Consider the following 18,620-nt stretch of genomic DNA (forward strand, 5'->3'; position numbering starts at 1 on the left):
TCCTTTTCTAAAAATAAAATGGGTAATTATGTCAAAAAGTGCCTTCAGGGCTTAACGAGATTTTGTTTTTCGCACAGTAGGCAATTTAACATTCAAATACAGTCATATATTTCGACATATACGCACACACTGATCTCAAAATAAATGTGTTTTTAGCTAAAACTATAATTTTGGGGTTAATTAATGTCAATTGCAATGCAACGATATGTCAATAAGCCAAAAAACAAGAAACAAAACAAAAAAAACACAAAAACGTAACGGCGTTAGTTTTACAGGCTCGCCTGTCCCACGCCAACGCTGTAATTAAATTTTCTTACATATTCGAACAATCAGCGGGTGTATTTAAAAATTACACATGGGAACTCAATGTCTAATTAAAAATATTAGTATGACATGCACGAGTATGTGTGTGCGTGTATGTAAGTGTCAAGCTTCAATTGAATTAAGTGTAATAAAGAAAAGCTTTCATTGACATTCTATGAGTGCCAAGATCAAACTAAATACTGCGCTATAGAACTCAATAATTTATTACATACCTTCTTTGAAGAATTTTGAAACCGAATTCGAAATTACGAAACTTTGAATGTTGTAATGGTAAAGAGATCCTGCTCGGAATTGTAGCGGATCAAATAGCAAATGTTTGTTTTAAGTTTTGCCGAATCAACGAAGTCGAAACGCATGCATTTCCGGGGTTAAAATAATTAGTTTTAAGTTTTTAGCGTTGAAAAATTTGAAAGTAATCGAAGTAATGACGATAATTATTGCTTAAGCTATGATTACATATGATATTTTATAAACAACTTCTTTTTCGACTTCCATATTTATTTTGTGGCTCGATTTTCGAATTTTCGCAAATTTCGTATTTTGGAAAAATTAAAAACTTTTGGTTTTTAAAAAATTCTGATGTGCTGGATTTTGTTGTATTCCATAGTGTTAGTGTATGATATTCCACTGCCAATGATTATGATTAATGAGTTTCTGTTGCAAATTTTGACATTGTTGAACGTGTTATAAATATTTTAAGTAGAAAGTTTTTTATTATCACTTAAGTATATATTTTTAGAAAACATAAAGTATTTCTTAATTTTTCGACGTATTTTTAAAATGTTCTAGATGATATTTTGCAATTTTATAGGGTATAGTACCAACGCGAACATCGTTCGTACTCAGCGCGAGAGCATAGGCTTTTATTAAAGATTCATCCACCTCGACCGGCTCCAAATATGCGCCTAAGCCATTTATAAGCTGCAAGTGAATGTTAGTTGGAAGTATAATAAAGCCTACTAAGAGACATGAACTTACCAGCGAATCATCACAATTTAGATAACACAGCGCGGGCGCATAATCCGACCACATACGCCGACGCCACTTACTGTCGTATTTCTGTGCCATTGGCACTAGTACTAAGGAACCGAATAATTCGTCGCCGTAACTGGTGGCTTGAAAGTGATCGACGAATAAGGAGTACAAGCTTTCGAATTTGCACTTGCCTGCAAGAAATGCAATTTAATTAATGTAAAATAATAGCATGGTTGAATTTTTAATTTTAAGGCTGTAGACTGAATTTAATTTAATAAATTTCGCTTTTTCGACACAAGAAGTATAAACTATCTTCCCAAACAAGTTTTGATGACTTTTTTGAATCAATAATTCAATAATTTGAAATAATTAGGTTGATTACATCAAAATCTTGTAGTAAAAAACCCACGATAATAGCCAAAAAATCCCACATTTCACACACCACCGATATTATGACAACAGTTCTGTACTCAAATCAAATATAATATTTCAAATTCTTTTCAAAATTAAAAAGCAACAAGGTATGATTGCTCAATATAAAGAAGATTTCTTCGAAAACACAGTTCTAGATTTTTTTAAAACAGCTCTTCCTCTGGGGAATGTCAAAATGAACTTCCAATAAAATACTGACTATATGACTTCTTACCTAACCAATTTCGGATGTAGTGGCCTACAAATAGACACTGGTCATTATTCACAACGAGTCAATCAATATCCTCAGAGACAAATAACTTTTTATTGTGGACGAAGAGTTCGTGTTACCTCGTGAAACATCTGTATCTTGTGCTCTCTGTGGGTGCAAACTAATCTATTCATCTAACAATATGGTTCTACCAATTTGATATAAACAATTTCTCTAATGCACCGTTAGAGGACATCGCCAATCCCTCATTTCCTATTAATTAAAAAGTAATTAATGTCGTTATAGGCAAAAATAACGCATTTACGAATCAAGGGTTTGCCAGTGACTGACAAAGGACAACAATTATTTAAAAAAAATACTTTTTGAGGATATTCGAACTAAGGGTTGGAACCAGATCCGTCTTTGAGGTAAGGTGCATCTCTAAGATCTACACGAAAACGGTCGTAACCGAAGCAAACGATTGTCAACGAGAGATAAAACGAAGAGATACCGACAGCTCGCCGACGCTAAATCGTACGGTACTGTTACATACATGGCGTTAATACATAAATTATTGAAAATCTTCTTAAATTGCTCATAGCTTTTATTCACAAAATTTGCCACATCGAAAGCTTACCTATGACAGCCTTATCAAAATCGAATGTATAATGCTGATATTTGTCATAAAAGCGTAGCAAATGTTTACGTAGCAGTGGCTGTATTTCCTCATTCAGAAATTCACTTTCCGGACCCATAAACGCAGTCATAGCATACATAAGATTTTCGGTAGGCGTTACAATTTTTAAATTCGAACTTGAATCCTCCAACTCGGTGACGAGTGTGAGAGTCATTTCCAAAATATCACGTTCTAAATAGATGAAGATATATTTTATAAAAGCTCAATTATTATAATATAAATATATATTCGCCATAATTTACCAGAGAAATCCATCGTTATGTTTTGTGGCGCATTATCAATGAAGTTTTGTAAGATAATTTTGAAGAAAAAATAAGGCCAATCACGGCTTAAAATAGCACTAGTATGTGATGACTTCGTCAAGCTCAAATTCGAAGGTTCCTGAGACGGTAAAGATATTAATTTTTCTGAAAAAACAAGTTTGTATCGCCAAAAAACTCACCACAACAATGTAATGCGTCTGCGCCAAGCTGAGAAAAACATCCTTCCATTTGAGCAACGCCGATTCAGACACATTTAAATACTGTGCATTGAATATTATGCGTTCGAAAAGTTGCTCTATCTCCAGTATATGCTCGGCGCCGAGGCAACACAAATAATTATAGACGAGCTGTAGTATTTGCGAGGAGTTGAAGTGCTGTAGCAATTCACTGCAGCCCAGCAACTTATAAACGAACTTCACTTCGATTTTTGTGTAGAAATTACTGCATAAATAATGATTCAAATTGTTGGAGAGCAAAGTGAGATATTGCACAAAAGTCTCCGCAATTGGTGGCGTCATTAAAGCATCTAAAAGTGGCTTATGGACTTCAACATGACTTCGAGACATTTGTAATTCGATGTGAGACCATAGTGTGTTTAGCAGGAAAACGCTATATGCTTGCGGTATAATCAACTGGGGGCCATTCTCATGCAACAGCACTGCACCCACATTGGGTAACGGTGTATGCACATAACGACGATCGCCTGACTTGCGTAGAATTACAGAGGAGGTGCTATGTCGATGGAATAATATGTATTTAAGCAGATTAAGCAATACAATAAATGAAACTGTACATACATTAGTTGATTCATACATTTCCTAAAAGATTCGGAAAGTAAATAATCGCGCAAATATTTCGTAATGAATTCGTGAAAATGTTTAGCTTCATCGCGTTGTATTTGCCAATTTACGGCATGTAGACAGGTACTGAGAAGTGTTGTTTGGGAGAACTGAAAAAAATATAAGAAAAAAAATGTTGAAAAAATTACATTGAAAATTTTTAAATAAAAAAAAACTAAAAAAAAAATGTAATAAAAAAAACTAGTAAGGAAGAGCTAAGTGCGGGTATAACCGAACATTTTATACTCTTGCAACTTGCAAAGGTCAAAGACTCGGCGAAATACTTTCAAGTATTGGCAATATTAAGAAACCAATTTCATTTATATTGACCGCCAAACCTTTAATGTACCATAATTTTATAACTTTTACGAAAACGCGTACACTTGATCACACATTTTGAAAAACCTAAACGGTTTATAGTAAGCTGGAAAATTGGAAATCACTATATAGGTTATATTGGGGGCAGATAAATGAAAGGTCTGATTGCATTAATTTCGACATTGCTCAGGTATACTTGAGAACATATTTTGAAGCAATAGTCATTGACCAACTTAAAACTTGCTAGGATAGCGAAAATAATTATAAGTAGTATATGGGAGTTGAGGGTAGTATTGACCCGGTTTTATCTATTTTTGACAATACCACATACCATTAACATGCTGCATACTAATAAGATGCTCGAAGGGTTTCATTAAAATACCTCACATACTGTCACCCACATATATGGAGTAAAATCTGCCGGATGTTTGAAAATTATGATATTAGTTATATAGGGGCTAGGTCAAGTTTTCACTCCATTTTGTACACTGTTATTAGAAAAATACGCTCTCTCATTTTTATTGAGATAACTCACTTATTGGTCGATTTGTGCGATTTAAAGTCACTCGGAAGCTTAAAATTTTGTATATAAGGTATATGGCGGCTAAGGAAAGTATTGAACCGATTAAACCCATTTTTGCCATACAAACAAACTATTATCAGGAAATGATCCTCTATGAATTTCAATTATATATCTCACACATTGACCGATATTGTCATTATTAGTCATCTATAGACACAGGGCTCCACATTTTTGGTACTTAGGGGCTTGAACAGTTTTGGTTCGATTTGGACAATTTTTGGTCATAAGATGGCACACTTCAAAGGCACTATTCGTGCAAAGTTCTATCACTTTGTATTAATTTGTGCGTTATTTGTATACTTACTAAAATGTGAAAGCATCAGAAGGGATTTAAAATTGGTAATTGGGAATTTAAAAGTGGAAAGTAGGCGTGGTTGTAGTCCGATTCATTTTCACTATATCTTAGGAGTGTGAAAAGAATGTTATGTACCGTATTTGGTTGAAATCGTGCCAACAAGTCCCGAGATATGTGATTTCACCTAAAAGTGGGTGATGACACGCCCATCGCTATAATTTTGACACCGGCTCCTGTGCCAGCCTGGATGTAAAATTTAATATCTCATACATATTATATTTAGTTATTGATTTTTTACAGTTTTAGTAATTTTTAACAAAACCTTTTTATGGGGAGTGGGCGGGGTTATGATGCGATTGCACCCATTTTCACACTATCGTAAGAAGGGTAGAAAAAATTTGTTCTCTGCAAATTTAGCTGATATAGCACTATTGGTTTGGAAAAAATATACATTAAACTTATTAGTGGGCGGGACCACACCAACTTTTTAAAGATTTTTAAACCGCAGGTGTCCCACCTTAATATGATTCGTTGCGCCAAATTTGAGTTATGTATCTTCATTTACGGCTAAATTATGGCACTTTATAAGTTTTCGTTTAATGGCGTTTTGTGGGCGTGACAGTGTTCCGATTACGCCCATCTACGAACTCGTCCTCACTTTTTTGCCAAGAACACGTGTACCAAGTTTCATTAAGATATCTTAGTTTTTACTCCAGTTTCCGCTTGCACAGACAGATGGACAGACAGACAACTCGTCTCATGATCCTGATCATTAATATATACATAACCCTATATCTAACTCGATTAGTTTTAGGTGATACAAACAACCGTTATGTGAATAAAACTATTATACTCTGTAGCAACATGTTGCAAGCGTATAAAAATAATGAAATTGTTGAAAAAAATAAAGATGTAATACATTGTCTACATTACCTCGGTAACATCACTTCGTGTCGCACGATAAAACCAGGCGGAACAGCATTTATTAAGCGTTTCGCTCAACATATGATTTGACTTCGCACTGCAGGGCTCACTGCTAATTGCCATTAATAAAGCCGAAGCGTGTTGCCGCAGCAAATATGGACCGCCCAACTCGAACTTTAAGTAATTGCAATGCCACTGCAACATATTATAGAAGGCGGAATCCAAACTGCTGCGCTTGTCATAAGAGAAAAAACGCAACAAAAATATTATATAAGAAATACATGATTATTTAGGAGTTGTTGGAGTATATAAGCGCATGTTTCGGAATTCAGCACATTTCTTTGTAATTTAAAAACTACACAATGAACACCAAACAGTTTGTGTTTTTAGTCATTATTTATCAATATACATATTGGACAGGAGTTGACGCTGTGAGTAACCGTATAAAATATTTGTAATATATACTATTAAAAACTATATTTTGTAATTACTGCCGTCAAACAATAGATGGAGGTGCCCAAACACTTGATATCAGGTGTAAAGAAATTGACTAATATATGCCTAAAGGAATCTGGTGCCACCGAAGGTTTGTAGATAAACATTTTTGTAGTGAAATGCTATAAAATATTTTTTCTAGATTTATTCAAAGAATTTACGGAGACAGGAGAATTGCCTAACAATCAAAATTTGAAGTGCTTCATGCATTGTGTATTAGACAAAATTGGATTGGTAAGACAAAGAGTGAATTAAAAATAATTAAAAAAACAAAAATTATTAAAAAAAAAAATAAATAAATATAAATAAAAATAATAATAAATAATAATAAAAAAAAATAAAAATTATTAATTAAATAAAGCAAACAGGATAAATAAAACTAAAATATTAAAAACAAATGATATATTATAAAATATAATATATTAAAAATTGATTTATCTAAAATCTATATTAAATCACCAATTAACTACTACAATAAATTTTTAGATTGATGCTGATAACATCGTGCACTTGGATAATCTCATTGAAATAATGCCACCCGACTTTGTGCCGATAATTGAACAGTTAAACACTACTTGTGGCACAAAAAGTAAGTGTAATTTTTTATATAATTTTATATATATGCAATTTAAGAAAATAATATTAAAACGCAATTTTAAACAGGTGGCGCTGATGGCTGCGAAACGGCGTTTTTAACAATAGAGTGTTATATAAAAACAGAACCAATAATATCAAAAATGTTGTTTGTAAAATTCGCGAAATGATATTGCAAATAAAAATAAATAGTAAATTTGAAATGTTAAAAATTGAAACGCACCTGTAAAGCGAATCGTCAATACGCAACAGCAGCAGACAACGCACAATGCGTAAACACTCAATTTGCACTTTAATCATGGCATCCTAAAATATAATACATAAAATATAGCATTGAATATTTGTATATAGAAATATTTTATTTAGCTACTTTAATATCGCTGCGGTAGGACAAATAGTTGATCAGTATTTCCGACAGCTGCAAATTCATCAAGCGCACAGCGATGCCGAGATTTTGTGTAATTAAAATACGCACGAGTTTTAGGCATAAGAATTGTGGTTGATAATAAAATTGCGGCGTAGACAAGTTTGTTTCTATAAAAAGAACAAAAAAATATATTTTTTTTAAAATAATTTATTACAACCAATACGAACCCGAGCGTGCCAAGTCTGGCAAGAAATGCACAAAGAGACAATGCATTAGCTCGTTATTGGCAACAATTTTCCCAGCGATCTCCTTGTTTGTGCGCGCCAAACGTATTAGCAGTTTCAAACACGACGTTACTGTGCTATTTTCCGGCTTGACAGCGTTCAAAATAAAACTAATAACAATATATTAGTTGGTTAAATGAATTTTCACTAGACTAACACTTACTAGATGCGCTGCAGAATATTTGTACGCAACAGACATTCAATCAGATTAGTTTCCGCTAATTGAAAATCGCTCATGGAAGTTTTGCTCTCATTTTCGTTCTCTTCGAAATCACTACGAAACTTGGTACGATTGCTTTCGTCGTGCATTTGCAATTGTTGCATTTGTTTTTGTAAATTTTCTATCGCATTCAGATCTTTTATATCAGTACTCATGTCGGCTGACTCCAAACTGGGTTGCCAATGACAGCCTGGATTTTCAAAAATGAAATCCAGTAAAGTCTACAAAAAAAATTAAAAAAAAAATTAGTAATGATTCCACAATATTTAATACAATATATTAAATACCTCATCTGCCTCGTTGTAAAAGAGAAAAGCTAGCGCTCTTGACACGACCTCCAGCACAGCTGGTGTGTTGTCATCCAATCCGAGACGTAGTAAGAAGAATATTTTCGAAATTGGCAACTCTAAGACACCATCATAAAAGCCTTGATTGTATATGCTTAGAATACCAGCAATCGCACCGAATGCCGAAATGCGCTGTTGCATAACATTCGAACTATATAAATTATTATTTACGAATATCAAGCCATATTAGTTGAAAAAACGAACAATATAAAATAATTAAATACCGTGCTAAGCGAAAAAGTTCTTGCAGTGTGTAACCGGGTCGGTGTGGTTCATCTCCATGCAGATAAAGTTCTCTATTATCTTTCGCGGGAACATGACTGGCAGGTGCCACTTCTATAGCTGTAGTGTTTTCGACCGAGTATGGTAGCAATACGCCCTTCCAGTCGAAACGCGCCTCAAATTGTTCACCCGGCTTTACATTCGCTGTGTTTTCTTCGATATCGCGCATCCATTTAAGCTTATCTGTCTCCACAACATCGAAGTGTATCCAATTTTCAGCCTCATTTTGTTGTAATATTTCATATGCCGCATTGGTTGGAGTTATGATAGAACTAACATCCATAGATTCTTGTTTCTCAAACTTTTCAGAGGGTTTAGTGTTAGTAGTAGTGCTTATAGTGTTTGCAATCAGCGATTGATTTGATTTTTGTTGTCGCCTCTTTTTCAATAATTCCAAGAGCGTGGGGTCTACATTCGTTATAATTTTGATTCATAGATAAATATTGTATACAAAAGCTATTTGAAAATATTTGATTTATGCACTTACCAATAGAATTCAACAGTTTCTCCCTTTCGGCTAAGATGTCATCTCTACTCATATTACTCAAAACATCTAAGTTTTCTTTATGCACTTCCTCAGCAATTTTAGAATTGCTGACTATCACGCTTTCGTTACCATAAATTTTGGTCAAATCCTCTGAAGGTTGTCGTACGTCGTTTTTCTTCAGCTGCTTTTTACATAAACCAACAGATGCAAATATACTTTTGCCAGCTTTTGGAGATTTCTAGAAATTCATAGAAATGCGTGTTACAAAAGTTGAGCCAGTTTATAAATGTGTTTCGACTCACTTCCAAAGTAGTTAATTTGATTGTTGGAAACCCTATATTTTCTTCAATGTCCATATTCTCGTTTAGCATTGGAGCATCGAATTTTTTTTCTACAATATCACCAAGCACAATCTCACTAAACTTTTCTACGTTGATTGTGTCCAAATTTCCAACAATTTTCTCATGTATTTCTCCTAAGATTTCTTGCCTAACTGGCGAAACTGGCCCTGCATCCTTAAGCGTTTGCTTTGCATGGTCGTCAGTTGCTTTTTCATCTGCCTTCTGGCGGCTTCTTACAAACAATGATTTTTTGGTTTCTAATGTTTAAAATGTTTAACAAATATAAATAATTACTTCTAATTATTTTTATATCTACCTTTTGGCACTTTAACAACTTGTGCCGACGGTTGGAGTTTTGGATTTTTCGCCCGTTGCGATAAAAATTCATTTTGCATCCGCAATATATCCTCTTCGGTTTCACCACTTTGTGGTCGTTTTATCATTTTTAAACCTTATTATTTCAATAAAAAGCTCTTTGAATGTTCAAATAAGTTTATACGAATTTCACATTGATTTCGCGCGAATGCAAATAAACAATTGCCATATGTTATTGTGGTGTTGCCAGCTGCACCTGAAATTATTATTTTTTTTTTGTGAATATTTGCGAACGAACATTATATCATTTGTTCGTTATCATTTAACCCTTGTTCAACACGAAATTACAAATATAATAAAAACAACAGTTAATTGTATTGAAGAGAATTAGCTTCGTTTTTTAATAAAATTAATTTTTGATATATATTTTATTTAAAATTAAGGTAGTTGTTGTACAGGACACATTCCCCAAATCTTTTTTAGCACTGCTGCGGAATTGATGTCCTTGATCGGACATACATAAGTCCATTCCGGTTGTGTGGACTCAACTTTCGTGGGAACGCTGCTTGGAACCGGTCTCCGGTTTACTAAGAAATTCCAAACTAGTTACAGGTTCACTGAACGTGAGTGGGTTTCATTTGGAGCCATATACGTGGTAAAATATTCCTCCTAAGAAGCGGTTTTGCTCAAGGAAGTGTTTGCAGATGAGATTATGGATTTCTATGAAAATATATAGCTGGAAGCCAGTGCAGTATATTCCTTGGTAGGTAACATGTAGGCTTCATTAAGAAGGGAGTTGTTGCTGTTGCAGTGATGGAAACCAATCCGCAAATAATTTTGATTACTTTTGCCGACTTTACAGGCCTTATTCGCATAACAATATACATCCGTAAATCGATCGTGGGCCCGTGTTGTTTTGTAGCTTTTAGAAATGCTGTTGATGTTTACGATATTTATCTGTTCACTTGGACTTAAAAAAAGGAAAGAATTTGTATGTAATCACATTTTTGTTTCTTCTAATAAATGTATTTCAAATATTTTTAGTTTCTCAAAAGCTTTCGAAATAAAAAGATTCCTTACACTTTATTGTCATCTATTTAAAAGTGGTACCCCCATCGGCTAAACACTTAATCAACGAATGCTGTGCAATAATTGTGTCCTTGTGGGGCAAAACTGCGATTTCGAAAAACATTTCAATACCTTCCTTAAATTGCTCAATTGCTTCCGGTACGTTTTGATTGTGCATGTCCTCAGCGGCTTTTCGATAAAGCTCCTCTATTTGAATCATCTTCGCTACACTCGCTTTGAGTGAAACATTTTTTCGACAACGTGCACAGCGCACCTCCTTGGATATATCCTTCGGGAACTTTAAAACATTAGGACAATTTGCCGTGGGGCAACGGAAACGAACTTGTTTATCGATTTTCTGTATTGTAGGCCAATTCTCTTGACAGGCCATACATTTGCAGTCGAACAGGTAGCGTCCACGCAGTGATCTTTGGCGCTCTTTCAAATTTGTTTTGGTGAAAATTGGTCCATAGTTCTCAGCTATCACTTCGTTCGGCTGATGGGGTTTTATAGTTGTCAACACTAATTTCTTTCCAACAAAATAACGTGCCACGCTCGGCCAGCACTCGTGATTGAAATAAGCGCCTGTCGCATAAATCGCAGTCCCTACGTAGACAACTTTAGAGCCCTCGAAATGGTGTTCCTCAGTGATCTTGGTCTCAAAAACTTCGTGTGCGTTGTATTGTAGCACCTGCAAGAGTCCAAGTAGAGCGGAACCAACTTGTAATTCAACAGCAGTTGGATTCACCCCTTCACTCTTACGACGTCCAAAGTATTCAGCTTTCTGTAAGCATCGTAACAAAAAACCAGCCATCAGTGAACGTTGTAAGTAGTCTTCGGCGTGTCGACTCTCAATATGCGCACACAGATGCTCATACATTAAGTTCGCATCATGGATGGCACTCTCCACGCTCGATGCTTGTGTGAATACACGTAAGGCCAGGTAGCAGAGTATTGACATGCCGGAACCTGAAAGATTATGAAGAGAGTCTGTTTTAACAAAATTATAACGTTGCTGATTTTATAAAATGAAGTATAATACTATTTCGCGAAAATGTATTTATGGAAGCAGAACTATAGAAATGGCTGGATGCGAGTAGTCTGCCACTGGCTCCATCAATAGCAAGAGGCTTCATTAAACGGCGGTTTGATCAAACTCGGTAAATATCTTCCTAGCGGTTAATTATTTACTCGTATAGTAATTTTCGTTAATTTTAAATTCGTATAAAAACTACAAGAGCTTCACGTCCGTTTCACTGGCCGAACAACTTGACAACTCCATTAGTCCATCCGCGACCACTGAAGCATTCATTGTTATGAAAGAGCTGATGATGGGCCATTGGCTGAGCCAAAAGAAGGTTTATTAAGGGATCCTCTCATGAACCGTTAAAAGATCGAAGAGATCTGAGAACACCTCGGTATATTGAAACTGAAGGATACATCTAGAGGTCCTATATCTAATTTTCTGAAAGACCTATTTATGTACAAAGCCTTGATGTGTTTTTTCACGTGTAGTAGATTTAAAGACCAGGATCTAGTAAGTGGAATATTTTGGATATTTGGTAACGATGTTAGTAGAGTTTCTTTTCAAAACACTTTATCACAGTTAAAGAAGAGAGGATATTGTACTGGCGGCGATTTAGTAAACCAGGCGGATCCCCATTTTCAGAGGTATACAAAAAATATTCAAAAAACATCGAGACAAGAACGGAATTAAATTATTTACACAAATAAATCGTAGAATAAGTAACTTTTTAAAAGATCTAAAAAAAACATGGAATCTAATATTATTTGGAGTTACGGTACTTTCTTTTGACGGCGATCAAATCAGTGCATGATTAATTTATGCTTTAAAACCAATACACACCGCGTGTGAGCTACATTGTGTTTCAAAGCATTATCGCATTTCATAGCAAATAAGAAGTATAATACAATTTTTAATGTTAACATTTCACACATTTTCTTGAATGCCGTTAATTAGCAGCTTAATGAGTTACTTAAGTGTTTAACTCTAATTTTCAACGTGATTTACTTTACCTATGAAAAGATCCATAAAATTGCATTCAAAACGATGATAACTGTCACATGCCTCTCCCATGCACTGAGCTGAGCAGAAAGCGATTCCAGAACAATTAACACATGGCACCGGAGTAATTAACCTGCAAGTGTAGACTTTTAGTGCTAATGCATTTCAATTTGTATCAAATTTAGCGTTAATTTATGCAAGTATCTTTACGTAAAGATGGTAAAGGCTAATAGCCATTATATGACTCATTGATATTTTTATATTTAGAAGCCTTTTGTACTAACTAAATTTATTATATTTGTATGTATGTATATGATAAATGCTTATAACTATTTTTTTGTTCGCCAAAAACAATGATCATAGAATAATGATTTTTTATTACCAAAATAAAAAGAAAAAACCTGCCAGAGTATTTTTCGATATAAGAGAATTAAATATGGTTAGAAGTTGAGTTTAGAAGTAATGCTATCAAAGTATGTACTAGAGTAGAGCGGAGGAAAGTTATCTTATGTGAAATTTTCAGTTACAGTTACATATCCGAATTTCTAAGCTTTTTTCTGTTATTATCGTGTTGGTACTTTAATTAGAGTGTTCCTTCAAAGCCCGCCAGCATCTTCAGGACTTAACCTCACAATTTGCGGTTCTAATACTATACTTTGTAAGACTTAGATTAAAGGTCTTGAACGCCTACATTCGAAAGTAAAATTTCTTTCAGTTCTGTCGCGAACCCGCAGAAAAACTTCATTAGCAGTTCACGATCGAAGATTGAGGCTAAGTGCAAGAAAAAGGAAAAGTGAGTTGGAAGTGGTGAACTGAATTTATTACAGTTGAAATTACAAGAGGTATTGCAACCTCAAAGTATTGAAGAAATACTCACAAAGTTACAGTACTTTGATCGATATAAATTCGAAAGTTTCAAAGAGAAAGATCTCAAGTTGTGAGCATCTTTGAACTACATACTAGTACATTACTATATAGACACATCATAATAAATCTTTAACTCGTACATACCTCTCAAAGCAGTGATGACAATGACTTCCATAGAAATTGGGCGATAAACATGCGGCAACTGGATTCTCGCAGAGCACAACATCGCCGGTTTTCAAATGCTCACCGGCGACAATGAAACGACCTCTCTCTTTAGTCTCCGCCAACTTTACCAGGTTAGAGGCACCACGTAAGTTGGCATTTTCACCACTCGCCAGAGGTGGTGCCACGGCCGATTCAATCTTTTCGCTTGGTTTAACAAGAGATAATTCTTTACCGAAAGCGCCCCTTAAGGCAATATTATTACCCGAGAGCTTCTCAGCAATCTTTAAAGATATTTCGGACCGAGCAGTTTCACCCATTACTGAAAAAAAGAATGTTTATGATTAGATAAATAGAGTACAATTATTGGATAGTTAAAGCACGAGCAGTGCTTGGACTATTGAGAGTTAAGTGTTGTGTTTTAACTTTAAATTGGCGACATTGATTATTTTTTACAAATTATTTCTTCCAATTCGTATATTCCATTAACTTAAATCCAAACATCCTATAATCTTGACGGACACACAAATCGTTAATTGATTTTTGATATTATTCGCAAGACGTTTTACGGATTATCATGATCATACAAGTAGATCAAGTAAGAAAGTGTAACAAACTTTGGAGGATGATACAAAATTTGACAGCATATTCGCCATTTTTAGATAAAGTCTTAAAAGCGTATGCGTCCGATCCCTTTGATTTCATATTACTCTCTCTCCCTCTCTCTCTTCAGCGAATTCTGAATATAAAACCGTTAAATCGAAACGGTGATATAGGAAATTCAAAGTCTCTTTATTGGAATTAGTTCTTGAATTTTACTTTAGTCAAAAATGGAGGAAGCTTTCGAGAAGCGATAGTCATATTTTACATTTTACAATTTCCACAATCTAGCGTACTATCCGCTATCCACTGTTTCAATCTACTGTTATTTTTGTATACCAGAATGATAAATAGCCTCTTAGGTAGCCTATACCGGTATCAATAGGGCGGTCCGTTCCGGTTATGTACGGCTGTTTCCTATTTACTTATTTACTATTAAATGGTAATGGTTCAAAGTAAAGCAGCTCGTGTGAACGGAGCATTTTTTGTATACTTACAAGCATAAGCCTTAGCCAATTTGATATAATAATCGACATTCTCCTTTAGCTCCAAACCATAGTTTGCGGCTAATTTGAGATCACTCATCGCAGCCTGACCATTACCCAAGTTAATAAGAATTGCGGCACGCGAGCGGTAGGCCATAGCCAAACTGAGATCGTTATCTACAGCTAGATCCACATCTGCAATTGCATAGAAATTAAAGAAATAACTCTAGGAATTTAGAAATATATAAAAACTAAAGCACTGCACCACTCACCTTTTGCCGGTGCACGCATAACGGCCAAATTGGCATGAGCCAAGGCTTGTTTAAAGTCTCCCAACAAATTGAATTTATCCGCCAGTGCGCGCCGTTGTATCGAAAAAAGTCCATCCTTGCCTTTATAGACGGGTGCGACATTTTCCAAAACACCCAAGACCGTATCACATACCTCACGATCGCTGAAGATCGATAATATACGCGCTTCGTTCGATTTCAATTGGCTGAAATAGTGTTTCAACCACTTGTCACTGCAGCCTTCTTTCACCTCCAAAAAGAATTCGTTGAAGAAACCCTTCTGATCGGACTGCACGGTGCGTGCGCTGCAGATTTGCTGATAAGAAATGTCTCCCATCTCCATACTGTACAATGTGTAGATATTAAATTTTGTGTAGCTTGATTTTCGAAAACGTTTTTGAATTGAAAAACACTTGTGTGCACTTTGATAAATCTAATTGTTGCAAAGTTAATATTATTTCCGGTTTAATTGAAGTTCATTTTATACAGCTGTTGATTCTTTCAGTTTTCTTACTTAACTTTGCCCACCCAAAAATTTGTAGTTGCACTTCTAAATATCTAAAAATAAATACTGGGTTTTTCTTTCCAAAATTCTGAATGAATGCAGATTATTGTGAATGCAAGTTTTTCAAAAACTATTAAAAATATTCACAGTATTTTCGAAGTACAGTTTGGTCTAAAGGTATTGCGATCGCATTAATTTTGTAATATTCGAGAATATATTTTCAGATTGTAATTGAAGTTAGTTTAGTTTGTTATGAGTTCCAAATAAGTTTTTAATAACTTCAAAATCATGTCTTCAGGAAAAACATTACTGTGATTGACCACCCAGGGTGGTTGATCTTCCGATCGGAAATGAGCCACAAAGTCTAATCTAACCTAAAACTATAACTATAACTATAACTACCCTATACCTAAGGCATCCCAGATCAAATAAGACGTCCCAAAATAGAGCAAATCTTTCGCGTTGACAATACCTTGCCGTTAAGAAACTGCTGATTGATCTTTCCGAGCACTTTTAACACATTTCGACAGGTTTTTGAAAAAAAAGCCTGAGGCCTGATTTCAGATATTATTGATATTGACTTACAAAGTTGATACGACACTTATGGCAATTATTATAAGAAATATTTAGTTTTTCGGCGATTATATAATAATTAAATATTGAAAAATAAACAAGAAAAAAATTAACTTCGGTTGCACCGAAAGTGTATTTCTTAAAGAAACTATGTATACGAGTATGTATAACTAAATTTGAAAACGTAACCAACCAACGGAACTTTTGATGGTCCTTTCGAGTTCGGTTCCTTCATAAGGAAAAAACATCTTATATCCAGATTTGCTTTGGATAATAATCCAAGCCAAATTTCGTGCACATGTCTTGCCCAATAAAAATTTTTCTATACAAGAACTTAATTATGATAGGTCAGCTTTTATGGAAGCTATATGCTATAGTGGTCCGATATCGGCGATTCCGATATATGAGCAAGCTCTTAAGAAATAATGTGTGCACAATTTCATATCGATATCTTAAATAGTATATATAGACAGACGGGCATGGCTAAATCGACTCAGTTCATCAGGCTACATTGTTTATTTGGGTCTTTGACGTTTTCTATCTGTGCAGACCCGCTTCAAACGTATGTCGCATGATATATATGCAAGACCAGTTCTAGACAGCATACTATTTCGATCATGCTCGAAAATTTCGAAATACCGAATTAATAATCGTCGTTTCTTACCTCTTTCAACTCAAATTATAATTCCTAACAATAAACATTGGAAAGTTACCGTTACAGATAAATGAAATTATATATTTGCAGAATCCGCCTGACATAGATGGCTGTTATAAGAATTTTTCCCCCACGTACCGCTTCTCCCACCACAACTGGTGATTTTAAAGAGACATAATGTTATCGGCCTGCTACATACATATACACTCCATACACCCATCTCGTTTCCTGTTGCATCTTATCACGAATATTTGATTAACGGATGTGTCACAAGCCAACATTTGCCGTCATATCTGGAAAGTGTTTGCATCACGTTGTTATTATTATAATCCCTAAATCATAAGATATTCTTTTTACGTCTTAGACGACCTCTACGTGACCACTATGTCGAATAATTAGTTGATCTAATTCACACGTAAGAGCTTGGCATGCAGCATATCGAATATTTAATATTTGGAAAACGATCTCATCTTCAAAACCGCTTTATAACCGATGTGGTTCAAAACCAGTCTATAGGTCATCGTGTGTAGTTATAAGGATGATTTCTGCTTCTTACTGCAATTTGGTTTGTGGATTATAATTACGCTTTATAAATATATTGTACTAGTTGTATTGATTCGTTAAACTTTGGAAAATGGGAAATCGAGCAAGCAATTGGTATATCAAGAGCTATATCAGTTAAATATGATGTCCACATACTCGCTTGTGTTGAGTTTTACAATTATTTTTTAGGTAGGAGAGTAGCTCTCAAACTTAGCGAGAATGGTAAATCGAAGAAGTATTGTATAAATTTATTTTGTTAAGAGGCCTGACGAGTCAGAGAGGTTATCGTATTTAACGAATTAGGCTACCAGAATCTCAGAAAAATCTGCTCGCGTGGTAGTGACATATATTGTTTGGGTTTTCGAAACGTCGATAGACTTAAAAAAATATCTAATACTTTTTATTTATTTATTATTATTATTAATTTCATTTTTATCTCATACTATAAAAGCATATAATTGGACAATTTGTGCCAGATATAATTGATTCAACATATTAACAGCAACCGCAATATTTCCTTCAAATATTGAGATTTCGCAATATATAATATTAAAATAACTGGATTCGACTTATGTGACCGAGGAAAATTTAGGTCAAACTGAGACTCGTTTTAATGGATTGTCTTAAACTAAATATTTAAGTATTGGAAATTTAAAATCACGATAAAATGGACAAAAGGTATATATCGAGATTTTAACTAGAAATAAAAATATCTAATATGCTTAAGTTGTTTGTTGCCAAATTTACATAAAGCGAGAAAGTGCATTTCACTTAACTGCCTTTTTCACAATTTTCGGTTTGGAGGAGTAACAAATGTCAAAACTCCTCCGTCTCTCACAAGTGTTCAAACCTTTAGTCCGAGTATGAGGAACAAGATTAAAAAAAAACTACTTTTTGAGTCCATAATCAAAAAGTTAGGATATCTGTTAAAAGCTTGCGTTGATCTGCAACATTTAAAAAACTTCTAAGTAATAAGCAGTTATGAGTTTATTTTTAATTTAAAAAAAATCTGCTAATTACGAAATTTGATATTTTTCTATTTAACTCCAGAGAAAGCCAACCTGTTACATTTACGATCCAAAATTGGAATTATAAGGCCTAGTTCCTTTTGTTAACGTTTTTTGGATTATGCTGGACACTTGCAGACTATTTATCAGAAAACTTTATCCACTAGTAAGCCACGAAATTTTTTTGGGTAGAAAATTTCAGACTCATTATTACCGAAAATTTGTTTTTGTTGATTTTGGCATACGTTGAGAGTTGATAAAAAGGGC

The 18,620-nt window shown here is 34.5% G+C and overlaps 3 protein-coding genes across 4 annotated transcripts; 1 reads left to right on the plus strand and 2 right to left on the minus strand.

Annotated features, from left to right (window-relative positions):
- Nucleotides 1–1,015: 1,015 nt before the first annotated feature.
- On the minus strand, nucleotides 1,016–9,794 carry LOC106616619 (RNA polymerase II-associated protein 1). The gene is made up of 16 exons (XM_014233357.3): nucleotides 9,574–9,794; nucleotides 9,219–9,514; nucleotides 8,917–9,154; nucleotides 8,372–8,837; nucleotides 8,088–8,298; nucleotides 7,744–8,021; nucleotides 7,524–7,690; nucleotides 7,300–7,463; nucleotides 7,153–7,235; nucleotides 5,850–6,069; nucleotides 3,679–3,830; nucleotides 3,061–3,613; nucleotides 2,861–2,999; nucleotides 2,559–2,789; nucleotides 1,303–1,490; nucleotides 1,016–1,245 (listed from the first exon to the last, which is right to left on the minus strand). The coding sequence occupies exons 1-16, from the start codon at nucleotides 9,698–9,700 to the stop codon at nucleotides 1,081–1,083; spliced, it is 3,678 nt and encodes a 1,225-aa protein (XP_014088832.3). The 5' UTR covers nucleotides 9,701–9,794; the 3' UTR covers nucleotides 1,016–1,080.
- Obp69a (Odorant-binding protein 69a) lies at nucleotides 6,161–7,120 on the plus strand. The gene is made up of 5 exons (XM_014233356.3): nucleotides 6,161–6,271; nucleotides 6,348–6,426; nucleotides 6,478–6,569; nucleotides 6,822–6,924; nucleotides 6,999–7,120. The coding sequence occupies exons 1-5, from the start codon at nucleotides 6,203–6,205 to the stop codon at nucleotides 7,097–7,099; spliced, it is 444 nt and encodes a 147-aa protein (XP_014088831.1). The 5' UTR covers nucleotides 6,161–6,202; the 3' UTR covers nucleotides 7,100–7,120.
- Nucleotides 9,795–9,956: 162 nt separating the features above from the next.
- On the minus strand, nucleotides 9,957–15,921 carry Smyd4-2 (SET and MYND domain containing, class 4, member 2). Of its 2 annotated transcripts, XM_036360696.2 has the most exons (6): nucleotides 15,053–15,921; nucleotides 14,793–14,975; nucleotides 13,678–14,017; nucleotides 12,678–12,799; nucleotides 10,653–11,609; nucleotides 9,957–10,542 (listed from the first exon to the last, which is right to left on the minus strand). In XM_036360696.2, the coding sequence occupies exons 1-5, from the start codon at nucleotides 15,411–15,413 to the stop codon at nucleotides 10,666–10,668; spliced, it is 1,950 nt and encodes a 649-aa protein (XP_036216589.2). In that variant the 5' UTR covers nucleotides 15,414–15,921; the 3' UTR covers nucleotides 9,957–10,542; nucleotides 10,653–10,665. The 2 variants fall into 2 exon arrangements, with proteins under 2 accessions (XP_036216589.2, XP_036216582.2); XM_036360689.2 differs by lacking the exon at nucleotides 9,957–10,542 and having other exon boundaries at nucleotides 10,561–11,609.
- Nucleotides 15,922–18,620: the final 2,699 nt, after the last annotated feature.

Source organism: Bactrocera oleae, chromosome 6 (genome assembly GCF_042242935.1).
Source record: "Bactrocera oleae isolate idBacOlea1 chromosome 6, idBacOlea1, whole genome shotgun sequence".
NCBI classification, from domain to species: Eukaryota; Metazoa; Arthropoda; class Insecta; order Diptera; family Tephritidae; genus Bactrocera; species Bactrocera oleae.

Bases quoted from the DNA above. Each gene is read 5' to 3' on its own strand.
- Obp69a (XM_014233356.3), top strand. From the start codon at position 6,203: ATGAACACCAAACAGTTTGTGTTTTTAGTCATTATTTATCAATATACA. The intron at 6,570-6,821 runs GTAAGACAAAGA...ATAAATTTTTAG, and splicing joins TATTAGACAAAATTGGATTG to ATTGATGCTGATAACATCGT. The intron at 6,925-6,998 runs GTAAGTGTAATT...AATTTTAAACAG, and splicing joins CACTACTTGTGGCACAAAAA to GTGGCGCTGATGGCTGCGAA.
- Smyd4-2 (XM_036360696.2), bottom strand. From the start codon at position 15,413: ATGGAGATGGGAGACATTTCTTATCAGCAAATCTGCAGCGCACGCACC. The intron at 14,018-14,792 runs GTAAGTATACAA...TCTTTTTTTCAG, and splicing joins ATTGGCTAAGGCTTATGCTT to TAATGGGTGAAACTGCTCGG. The intron at 11,610-12,677 runs GTAAAGTAAATC...ATAATCTTTCAG, and splicing joins TTTTATGGATCTTTTCATAG to GTTCCGGCATGTCAATACTC.
- LOC106616619 (XM_014233357.3), bottom strand. From the start codon at position 9,700: ATGATAAAACGACCACAAAGTGGTGAAACCGAAGAGGATATATTGCGG. The intron at 7,464-7,523 runs GTTCGTATTGGT...TTCTTTTTATAG, and splicing joins GCCAGACTTGGCACGCTCGG to AAACAAACTTGTCTACGCCG. The intron at 3,000-3,060 runs GTGAGTTTTTTG...TTACCGTCTCAG, and splicing joins AGACGCATTACATTGTTGTG to GAACCTTCGAATTTGAGCTT.